Source organism: Ascaphus truei, chromosome 22, assembly GCF_040206685.1.
Source record: "Ascaphus truei isolate aAscTru1 chromosome 22, aAscTru1.hap1, whole genome shotgun sequence".
Taxonomy (NCBI): Eukaryota; Metazoa; Chordata; class Amphibia; order Anura; family Ascaphidae; genus Ascaphus; species Ascaphus truei.
In genome coordinates this window covers 5,639,056-5,649,897 of record NC_134504.1, presented here as the reverse complement: position 1 = coordinate 5,649,897, position 10,842 = coordinate 5,639,056, and the positions used below count along the sequence as shown (strand labels likewise).

Sequence of the window (10,842 nt, the reverse complement as noted above, 5' to 3'; positions counted from 1 at the left end):
GCTCCCAGCGCACGTACAAACCCGGAGTCACTTCCAATGCCGTTGCAGGTCACAGGTCGGCCGCCCCTGGCACAGAGGAGTGGGTGGGTGTACGTATACACCACGCGCACGCACCCCCACCTTTCACCCCCCTCGTCACTCCTCCATCACCCTCTCTCCTGTCACCCCCCCCATCTCATCCCTCCTCCATCATCCTCTGTCCTGTAACCCCATCACACTCTCCTGTCACCCCCCACCTCATCCATCACTCTCTCCCGTCACCCCGATCTCATCCCTCCTCCATCATCCTTTCTCCCGTCACCCCGATCTCATCCCTCCTCCTCTCTCCCGTCACCCCGATCTCATCCCTCCTCCATCATCCTTTCTCCCGTCACCCCGATCTCATCCCTCCTCCTCTCTCCCGTCACCCCGATCTCATCCCTCCTCCATCATCCTTTCTCCCGTCACCCCCGATCTCATCCATCACTCTCTCCTGTACCCCCCCCCCATCTCATCCCTCCTCCATCATCCTCTCTCCCGTCACCCCCCATCTCATCACTCCTCCATCACCCTCTCTCCCGTCACCCCGATCTCATCCCTCCTCCATCATCCTCTCTCCCGTCACCCCCCATCTCATCACTCCTCCATCACCCTCTCTCCCGTCACCCCGATCTCATCCCTCCTCCATCATCCTTTCTCCTGTCACCCGTTCTCATCCATCACTCTCTCCTGTAACCCCCCCCCCCATCTCATCCCTTCTCCTCTCCCGTCCCCCCCATCTCATCCCTCCTCCATCATCCTCTCTCCCGTCACCCCCATCTCATCCCTCCTCCATCGCCCTCTCCTGACCCCCCCCCATCTCATCCCTCCTCCATCGCCCTCTCCTGACCCCCCCCCCCCATGACCCTGTCGTGATAACATCAGACTGCAGAGGCGACATTTTATTTACAATGGAGTACCAAAGATAAGATTATGCACACAGATTAATATGTATATTATACACGCGCACATGAAACCTCATGGGAATAACGTGTGCTCACACCCCACGTGCCAGCACCATCACCCAATCATCTGGTATCTAAAAAGCGCCAGGAAGCAGAGAACTGCCCCTCCCCCCTCCGAATCCATACATTTCAGTTTCATTATGTGTTAGAAACAAAAAAAAAAATATATATATTAATTATATTTATATTAAAAAACAAAAAACACAAAGTCAGATAAAAGGTTTAAGCGAATAGCGCGATTCCAACACATCCGGTTTAAAATACGCATTTATTTGCCGAAGGTTAAACGAGTTTCTTCTGTGCCGTGATTTTTCTCTCATTTGCAGACTGGTATATATTAACGACCACGTTTAACATGGCCGCCACGGACGCCACTGCGAATAACGGTCGCGCGGGAAAAACAAAAACCACACTAATTTCTATATTTAAAATCTTTTGAATTTTCGGAGGTGTTAAAACGCCGTTTGGCGAAGGCCCGGAAAGGACTACACCAAGACCTGTTTAACCCCGCACCTGCCGGCTAATCCAGATCCACGCGGATTATCTGGTCCTGGGTTTGCGTCTCTGTTGGGCGCTCTCTTATAAAACTTTTGGGGGCCGGTGAGAGCTGAAGTCTGGGACTGGATGGCGCACACCGCAGTCCTGGCACATCCAGCTCCCAGCCCTATCCGGCACTGAAAGGGTTACACAGGGGCCGCTCAGCTGGATGGCGCACACCGCAGTCCTGGCACGTCCAGCTCCCAGCCCTATCCAGCACTGAAAGGGTTACACAGGGGCCGCTCAGCTGGATGGCGCACACCGCAGTCCTGGCACGTCCAGCTCCCAGCCCTATCCAGCACTGAAAGGGTTACACAGGGGCCGCTCAGCTGGATGGCGCACACCGCAGTCCTGGCACGTCCAGCTCCCATCCCTATCCGGCACTGAAAGGGTTACACAGGGGCCGCTCAGCTGGATGGCGCACACCGCAGTCCTGGCACGTCCAGCTCCCGTCCCTATCCGGCACTGAAAGGGTTACACAGGGGCCGCTCAGCTGGATGGCGCACACCGCAGTCCTGGCACGTCCAGCTCCCGTCCCTATCCGGCACTGAAAGGGTTACACAGGGGCCGCTCAGCTGGATGGCGCACACCGCAGTCCTGGCACGTCCAGCTCCCGTCCCTATCCGGCACTGAAAGGGTTACACAGGGGCCGCTCAGCTGGATGGCGCACACCGCAGTCCTGGCACGTCCAGCTCCCATCCCTATCCGGCACTGAAAGGGTTACACAGGGGCCGCTCAGCTGGATGGCGCACACCGCAGTCCTGGCACGTCCAGCTCCCGTCCCTATCCGGCACTGAAAGGGTTACACAGGGGCCGCTCAGCTGGATGGCGCACACCGCAGTCCTGGCACGTCCAGCTCCCGTCCCTATCCGGCACTGAAAGGGTTACACAGGGGCCGCTCAGCTGGATGGCGCACACCGCAGTCCTGGCACGTCCAGCTCCCGTCCCTATCCGGCACTGAAAGGGTTACACAGGGGCCGCTCAGCTGGATGGCGCACACCGCAGTCCTGGCACGTCCAGCTCCCATCCCTATCCGGCACTGAAAGGGTTACACAGGGGCCGCTCAGCTGGATGGCGCACACCGCAGTCCTGGCACGTCCAGCTCCCAGCCCTATCCGGCACTGAAAGGGTTACACAGGGGCCGCTCAGCTGGATGGCGCACACCGCAGTCCTGGCACGTCCAGCTCCCATCCCTATCCGGCACTGAAAGGGTTACACAGGGGCCGCTCAGCTGGATGGCGCACACCGCAGTCCTGGCACGTCCAGCTCCCATCCCTATCCGGCACTGAAAGGGTTACACAGGGGCCGCTCAGCTGGATGGCGCACACCGCAGTCCTGGCACGTCCAGCTCCCGTCCCTATCCGGCACTGAAAGGGTTACACAGGGGCCGCTCAGCTGGATGGCGCACACCGCAGTCCTGGCACGTCCAGCTCCCGTCCCTATCCGGCACTGAAAGGGTTACACAGGGGCCGCTCAGCTGGATGGCGCACACCGCAGTCCTGGCACGTCCAGCTCCCATCCCTATCCGGCACTGAAAGGGTTACACAGGGGCCGCTCAGCTGGATGGCGCACACCGCAGTCCTGGCACGTCCAGCTCCCGTCCCTATCCGGCACTGAAAGGGTTACACAGGGGCCGCTCAGCTGGATGGCGCACACCGCAGTCCTGGCACGTCCAGCTCCCGTCCCTATCCGGCACTGAAAGGGTTACACAGGGGCCGCTCAGCTGGATGGCGCACACCGCAGTCCTGGCACGTCCAGCTCCCGTCCCTATCCGGCACTGAAAGGGTTACACAGGGGCCGCTCAGCTGGATGGCGCACACCGCAGTCCTGGCACGTCCAGCTCCCATCCCTATCCGGCACTGAAAGGGTTACACAGGGGCCGCTCAGCTGGATGGCGCACACCGCAGTCCTGGCACGTCCAGCTCCCATCCCTATCCGGCACTGAAAGGGTTACACAGGGGCCGCTCAGCTGGATGGCGCACACCGCAGTCCTGGCACGTCCAGCTCCCATCCCTATCCGGCACTGAAAGGGTTACACAGGGGCCGCTCAGCTGGATGGCGCACACCGCAGTCCTGGCACGTCCAGCTCCCCTCCCTATCCGGCACTGAAAGGGTTACACAGGGGCCGCTCAGCTGGATGGCGCACACCGCAGTCCTGGCACGTCCAGCTCCCCTCCCTATCCGGCACTGAAAGGGTTACACAGGGGCCGCTCAGCTGGATGGCGCACACCGCAGTCCTGGCACGTCCAGCTCCCCTCCCTATCCGGCACTGAAAGGGTTACACAGGGGCCGCTCAGCTGGATGGCGCACACCGCAGTCCTGGCACGTCCAGCTCCCCTCCCTATCCGGCACTGAAAGGGTTACACAGGGGCCGCTCAGATGGGAAAGATCATCGTTTGATCGCAGGAAACCGAGCGCGGAACCAGGAGAATACCGGCCAATGAAAAGGGCTGGTTCCAGCCGGCGGATCAGGCAGTCACGGGAAGCGCCGTGACGTCGCCCCGCAGTCACGGGAAGCAGCCGTGACAGCATCCCGTGTCACAGGAAGCAGCCGTGACAGCATCCCGTGTCACAGGAAGCAGCCGTGACAGCATCCCGTGTCACAGGAAGCGCCGTGACAGCATCCCGCAGCACAGGAAGCGCCGTGACGTCATCCCGCAGTCACAGGAAGCGCCGTGACGTCATCCCGCAGTCACAGGAAGCGCCGTGACGTCGTCCCGCAGTCACAGGACACAGCCAGTCGGTGTTTCAGAAGACTGCTACTTGAGAACACCAGGCGTGGGAAGTGCAGGGTTAACAGTCAGGGTGGGCTATGCACAAACCCGAGGCTTCCCCAGGAAGTGACATCACAGCTTCAACATGGCCGCCTCCTGATGCACATGTTCAAAACATCTCTCCCCGGGCTGCCTTTTTTGTTCTGGTTGACCAAGGGAGAGGGACGAGGAGAGTTGGGGAGAGAGGGGTGGGGGGGAGAGAGGGAGAGGGGGTGGGGGGGGGAAAGAGGGAGAGGGGTGGGGGGGGGGAGAGAGGGAGAGGGGTGGGGGGGGGGAGAGAGGTGGGGGGGGGAGAGGTGGGGGACTTACAAATCATCACCCAAGCACTTAAAGATCATTAAGAGAACAGAAAGCAGGAGGAAATCAAAACAGTATAAAATTAAATGTCCATGTTTGATTTATTATTAAAAAAAAAACAAAAAAAAAACCCCACTGCCGGCATCGCTCTGCGAGTTTGTAGCAGCGAGTGAGGGGGCTGTCACGGAGACCCCCCCTGTATGAGCAAATGCGTGACTGGCGGGTGTGCGGCGGTGCTGCGCCCAGCTGCCGCGGTTGTGCCCCCGGGGGGGCTGTCCTCCCGGCGTTGGTAAGGAGGCGGCCTCGGGGTCACCTGGAGGAGCTGCGCTCTTTGCTGACGCAGTCGTCCTGCGTCGTGCTCTCGCCGTTCCCCATGGCGCTGCACGTCCGCCGCTTCTTCTTGCGGTGGGACGTCGTTTCAGCTTCGGAGTTCGAGTCGTCCTGGGGGGGGGCGAGAGGGTGACGGTGAGGTGTAGGAAGGGAGGGGGGGCGGGAGGGTGACAGTGAGGTGTAGGAAGGGAGGGGGGCGAGAGGGTAAGAGTGAGGTGTAGGAAGGGATGGGGGGGGGTGGGTGAGAGAGGTGTAGGAAGGGAGGTGGGGAGGGTGACAGCGAGGTGTGGGAAGGGAGGGTGACAGCGAGGTGTGGGAAGGGAGGGTGACAGCGAGGTGTGGGAAGGGAGGGTGACAGCGAGGTGTGGAAAGGGAGGGGGGGTAATTAGGGCAAGAAGGCTGTTAGGCTTCGACATTGTGGGGTGCTAGACTTGAGGGGAGGATGAGGCGGGAGTGATCTTCTTGCAGTGAGTAGTAGGCGCACAGAACAGTATTCCAGTAGAGTTGGCGGCAAATACACATGATGAAATCAAAAAGGCCGAAATAAGGCTCAGATTGTGGGATTTTTAAGCAAATTGGGGAAAAAGGTCTCTATGAAATTGAAAATGAATAAAACCCATAACAATCAGGAGCCCGTGGCTCAGTCTGGGCCCGTGGCTCAGTCTGGGCCCGTGGCTCAGTCTGGGCACGTGGCTCAGTCTGGGCAAGTGGCTCAGTCTGTGCACGTGGCTCAGTCTGTGCACGTGGCTCAGTCTGTGCACGTTGATGTTCTATTCATAAAAATGGCCACTGTGCCGTGAAAGACGCCAAAATCCTTGGCCCAGGGGCGTTGAAACTCCAGTCCTCAAGGGCCACGAACAGGTCAGGGTTTCAGGATATCTGACAGGTGGCTCAATCAGTGTCTCAGACTGAGCCAGTCAGTCACCTGTGCTGAAGCAGGGATATGCTGAAAGCCGGACCTGTTGGACTGGAGTTACCACCCCTGGCCTAGGCACATGTTAGCTTTGTGCCCAAGACCTGAATTGACCCAAAGACAGGGGGGATGGGCCGGTAAACAAACTTTGGGACCTCCCATTATAATTCTGCACCAAATATCTTCCCCTAAAGCCTCTTCACATTTAGCACGGGCATGTGGGGTATTAAAAGGGGTAAGATTAGGGCAAGGCACCTAAATCCAACTCGTGCAAAAAGGAGCAACATGAACTGGGGCAGTCAGCGCCGGGAGACCCACAGTCAGCGCCGGGAGACCCACAGTCAGCGCCGGGAGACCCACAGTCAGCGCCGGGAGACCCACAGTCAGCGCCGGGAGACCCACAGTCAGCGCCGGGAGACCCACAGACTTGTGGAGAATTGATGCCTAACGGCTGGGATTTTCTAGGACCCCCTCCCCCGTTAGCCGGGGAGAGAACTCACCTCGGAGTCGGACTCAGAAGAGCTAGAGGAGGAGGAGCTGGAAGAGTCGCTGGAGGAGTCGGACGCGAAGCCCGTAGATTCCTGCAGGTCCACGGAGTCGGCCAGCGCAGCCAGCTCGGGGCGCTCCTGCTTCAGGATCCTGTGGGTGAGCAGGAGGGGACAGCCACGCGAGGGTGAGCAGGAGGGGACAGCCACGCGAGGGTGAGCAGGAGGGGACAGCCACGCGAGGGTGAGCAGGAGGGGACAGCCACGCGAGGGTGAGCAGGAGGGGACAGCCACGCGAGGGTGAGCAGGAGGGGACAGCCACGCGAGGGTGAGCAGGAGGGGACAGCCACGCGAGGGTGAGCAGGGTCGGGGGGGAGACAGGGACAGACATTCTATGGGACTTTGGTAACTTCTGCATGTCGCCTTTCTGGTGGGGACAACTGCTCAGCGCACGGGCAGATGGACGAATACTATGGGCCAATGGTCTCTTCTAGCATGGACATGGGGGGGGGGGGGGGAGAGAAGGGGCACACGGAGAACATCTGTCACCCAGTGGAAGTGACAGGCTGTGGATTACTGGTCTCCCCGGTTACTGTGGTATTGCTTCCTGCTCTCCATCACTAAGCAGCCGTTATGAGTAATGAGTCTCTACCCTCGGGGCCACAAGGTCCAGGATAAGCACAGGTAACCCTCCACCCCCAGCCCCTGAAACCCCCTCATTTTCTCACCTGTACCACTTCCTGGAGAGCTTGGGCCTCCCCCTAACCGTCTTGTGCCAGACCACCGGGAAGTTGGTGCAGCTGGCAAAGTTCTGGGTGACCGCGATCGTGGTGTCCAGGTTCAGCACAACGTGCCACCAACCGCCTGCAGAGAGGGAGAGAGACAGAGTCCCCCGTCACGGCCAGGATGGGACGTCCTCCACCCTCCCCCAAGTGACAGCATTTATATGGCGTAGCTCTATGCACGGCTCCCGCTGGGGAAATGAGATATTCTGCACTATCGCCGCCATTGAACCTGATATCCGGCACAGGCATTATGCAGACGAAGGTCGGCTACGCCTGTCGTCTTAAACCGCAGCTTGTCCAGGTTATTCATGCGTCCCTAAAGCTGCCGAAATGCAGAAGCATCCCGCCCCCCCCCCCCCCCCCGACACCTCCAGTCGAGGCTTCCTACTTCCAAGGTAAGAGACATGCTGCGGGTCGCCGCGGAGAGCCGCGGTCTGATTGTGCCGTTATGTAGGAAGCCGAAACCAGGGCGGCCACACGACGCATTGGATCTAGCGCTCTGCAGTGAAGGGGTTAAGTAACGGGGGTTGGAGTCGGACTGCTGACCTGGCACAAAGACCGTCTCTCCCGGCTTCTGCAGCACCTCCAGGGGTTTGAACTCGGGGGGCCAGCTGGGGAGCAGCGTGCGGGGGTACACCACGTTGAACCAGGTGATGGCTTCGTCCTGCTGCGTCCCCCCTTCCTCGCGCGTCACTTTGATCAGCTCCCGGGAGGTGCTGGTGGGGAAGAGGCACCACCGCTTGTGCCCGTGGACCAGGGCGTTCCAGGCGCTGGTGCCCAGCGGGTCGATGTGGATGCCGGTTCCGGAACGTGGCGGGCCCATCACAAACCACCTGGGGAGAAGACAGGGCTAATGGCGCAAGGGATCGTGTAAAAAAAAGTGGCCAACGTGGTTTCAAATAAATTAAAAAATGACTGGTACTGTGACTTAGTCTAAATGTAATTCACATCGCGATTCGGACCAGGTGATTTTAGAAAGATGGATACAATATGTATTAAATAATACGGCGTAATAACTTTACCAGTAAAATGGCGCAGTTAACCAGAGTGTTCATGGGAATTACCACCACATGGGTGCGCTACAAAGCTACTCTCCGAGATACTTCCCTCGGTAGGCGTGCCGGTAGCAGTCCGGTAGGGATATCAAAATGGCGGCCAAGAGGCCGTGACTTCATCCCTTGCGGCTTCCTATTGGCCGGCGTGAGCGGCACACGGAAATCTGCGGAGCTGCTACCGGCGCCCCCTACAGGGAGGTATCTCGGGGAGAAGCGGGTCTCCGGGGGCTGACATTAAAGGGTTTCCGCCTTGGGGACACCCTGCACCCCACCTAATGAAAAACACATGCTCCTTTAACACCGGCCTCATAATTACTTTGCAAACGAGAGGCCGTGCAGAGCAGGCCCTTCACTGGTGCACTCAGAGGACTGACAGCATGACCACCAAAAGACATTAGATAAAGAGGGTAACAGCCCCCAAGGAGGCGGCTCTGCGTGAAAACGTTAATATTCTGAAAAAATATATACATTTAAAAACTTGTCTGTTTTCTTTTTGTATTGAGGTTTCAGTCCCTACATTTACTGTCACTTTAGTTCACCAACAGGGAACGGCACCTTAACTTTGGTCACGGGAGACCCCGACACTCCATCACACCTTCCTTTAACCCCTATGTTGACAGAAGGAAGCATGTCTAATGCACAGGTAGGGCAACTCCAGTCCTCAAGGACCACCAACAGGTCAGGTTTTCATGATATCCCAGCTTCAGCACAGGTGGCTCAATCAGTGGCTCAGTGCTGTGCAGATGCAGGGATATCCTGAAAACCTGACCTGTTGGTGGCCCTTGAGGACTGGAGTTGCCCACCCCTGATCTAACGTGAATATGCCCTATGATGTCCTGGCCCAGACCTTCTCCCATTGCCCTTCCCACCGGGGCGGGTGACATTGTTACCTGTACGGTGGCCGGCGTTTCTCCCCAGTGAACTGGAACAAGTCGTCCCGGAAGTACTTGGGCACGTCGTAGTCCTCCAGCAGTTTCCTCCTTTTGGGGTGCTCCCCGTAGCTGCTGTCAAAGATGTAAAGGGGGCTGTCGTCGCGCGTTCCCTCCAGGTACTCGATGTAATACTTCATCTTCATCTTTACCGAGTAACCATCGTTGTCCTCCCCGCACTTGAACTTCTGGTTCCGGTATTTGCGCTTCAGCCTCTCCATGGTCCACTTCTCTTGGGCTGGCCACCCCAGCTGGGCGTTCGCGATCACCACCGGCTTGTATGGTTTCTCGTAGCGCTCAATGAACTCCTCGGCCGTGAGAGTGGAGGCGTCCACGCGCTCAGCATTATCCTGCGGGAGGATATAGGTATATACCCTCATCATGCATCTATCCCCTCTCTGCACCCCCAAACTCCCCTTCACATGCTCAGCACCCCGACAACCCATTATCAACCCCCACCCCTTCCTACGACTTGACCCAACCACTACCCGCTGATCCAGACTAACCTGTCCACATTAGCATTACTGTCCTATCACACCATCTACCCCACCTCCCCATGGCATCCCCTATCCCTCCAGGACTCCCCCTTACCCATCTTCCGTCCCCACCAGGGATCCCCCTTACCCATCTTCCGTCCCCACCAGGGATCCCACTTTCCCATCATCCACCTCCCTCCAGGGATCCCACTTTCCCCCTCCCTCCAGGGATCCCACATTCCCCCTCCCTCCAGGGATCCCACATACCCCCTCCCTCCAGGGATCCCACATTCCCCCTCCCTCCAGGGATCCCACATTCCCCTCCCTCCAGGGATCCCACATTCCCCCTCCCTCCAGGGATCCCTCTTTCCCCCTCCCTCCAGGGATCCCTCTTTCCCCCTCCCTCCAGGGATCCCTCTTTCCCCCTCCCTCCAGGGACCCCTCTTTCCCCCTCCCTCCAGGGATCCCTCTTTCCCCCTCCCTCCAGGGACCCCTCTTTCCCCCTCCCTCCAGGGATCCGACATTCCCCCTCCATCCAGGGATCCCACTTTCCCCCTCCATCCAGGGATCCCACTTTCCCCCTCCCTCCAGGGATCCCTCTTTTCCCCCCTCCCTCCAGGGATCCCTCTTTTTCCCTCCCTTAGGGATCCCCTCTGTCCTCTCACCCGCACGCTGCCCGGGCTCAGCCGGAAGAGTTCGTAGTAGTTGTTCCGGGTCCAGTCCTGTGACTCCTTCAGCTCGGGCCGAGCGCTGCGCTTCGCCTCCTTGATCCGTTTCTTGCTCTTGTGGTTCATGCTTCCGGGCCCCGCGCGCCGCCCTCACCCCGCTTCCGGTCGCCGCGCGGCCCGCTCCGCCACCTCAGGAAAAAAAAAAAAAAAAAGAACCACCCGCTTCCTCACGCGACTTCCACCCTAAGCCCCGCCCATCCGTCTCCCCGCCTCCTCTCATTGGCTGATCCGGGGGGGGCCAGGAAGTGCCGCGCGCAATCGCGTGCCGGGCTGGGGAGGCGGCCATGTTGTGAAGGTCAGAAAGCCCCTGCCCTCTCTCATTGTGGCATGCTGCCCCTCTCTGACGTCATAAACACTGTGACGACATAAAGCTAATGATTATTGGGGTTGCCAGATGTCCACTATACAGGACTGGCCTTTGTTTGGACACTCTGGCCAGTAAATAATTAGAGGTGGAACACTGGACATAGATGTTGACACCACTCCGGGTTTAGTTTGGTAATCCCTGGGCGGCGGCTCCCCCACCCCCTGCAACTCCCGTTAACATGGC

The 10,842-nt window shown here is 58.9% G+C and overlaps 1 protein-coding gene across 1 annotated transcript; it reads right to left on the bottom strand.

Moving 5' to 3' along the window:
- Window positions 1-4,673: 4,673 nt before the first annotated feature.
- On the bottom strand, window positions 4,674-10,475 carry JMJD6 (jumonji domain containing 6, arginine demethylase and lysine hydroxylase). Its single transcript, XM_075579747.1, has 6 exons — window positions 10,230-10,475; window positions 9,050-9,438; window positions 7,651-7,937; window positions 7,048-7,183; window positions 6,335-6,473; window positions 4,674-5,032 (listed from the first exon to the last, which is right to left on the bottom strand). Exons 1-6 carry the CDS (start codon window positions 10,356-10,358, stop codon window positions 4,901-4,903), a joined length of 1,212 nt encoding a protein of 403 aa, XP_075435862.1. The 5' UTR covers window positions 10,359-10,475; the 3' UTR covers window positions 4,674-4,900.
- Window positions 10,476-10,842: the final 367 nt, after the last annotated feature.

What these genes read in the sequence shown, in the direction of transcription:
- JMJD6 (XM_075579747.1), bottom strand. Translation starts at nt 10,358, where the DNA reads ATGAACCACAAGAGCAAGAAACGGATCAAGGAGGCGAAGCGCAGCGCT. An exon ending in AAACGCCGGCCACCGTACAG is followed by an intron (nt 7,938 to 9,049) that starts GTAACAATGTCA and finishes TCTTCTCCCCAG; the next exon opens with GTGGTTTGTGATGGGCCCGC. An exon ending in AGAGACGGTCTTTGTGCCAG is followed by an intron (nt 7,184 to 7,650) that starts GTCAGCAGTCCG and finishes CCCTCTCTGCAG; the next exon opens with GCGGTTGGTGGCACGTTGTG.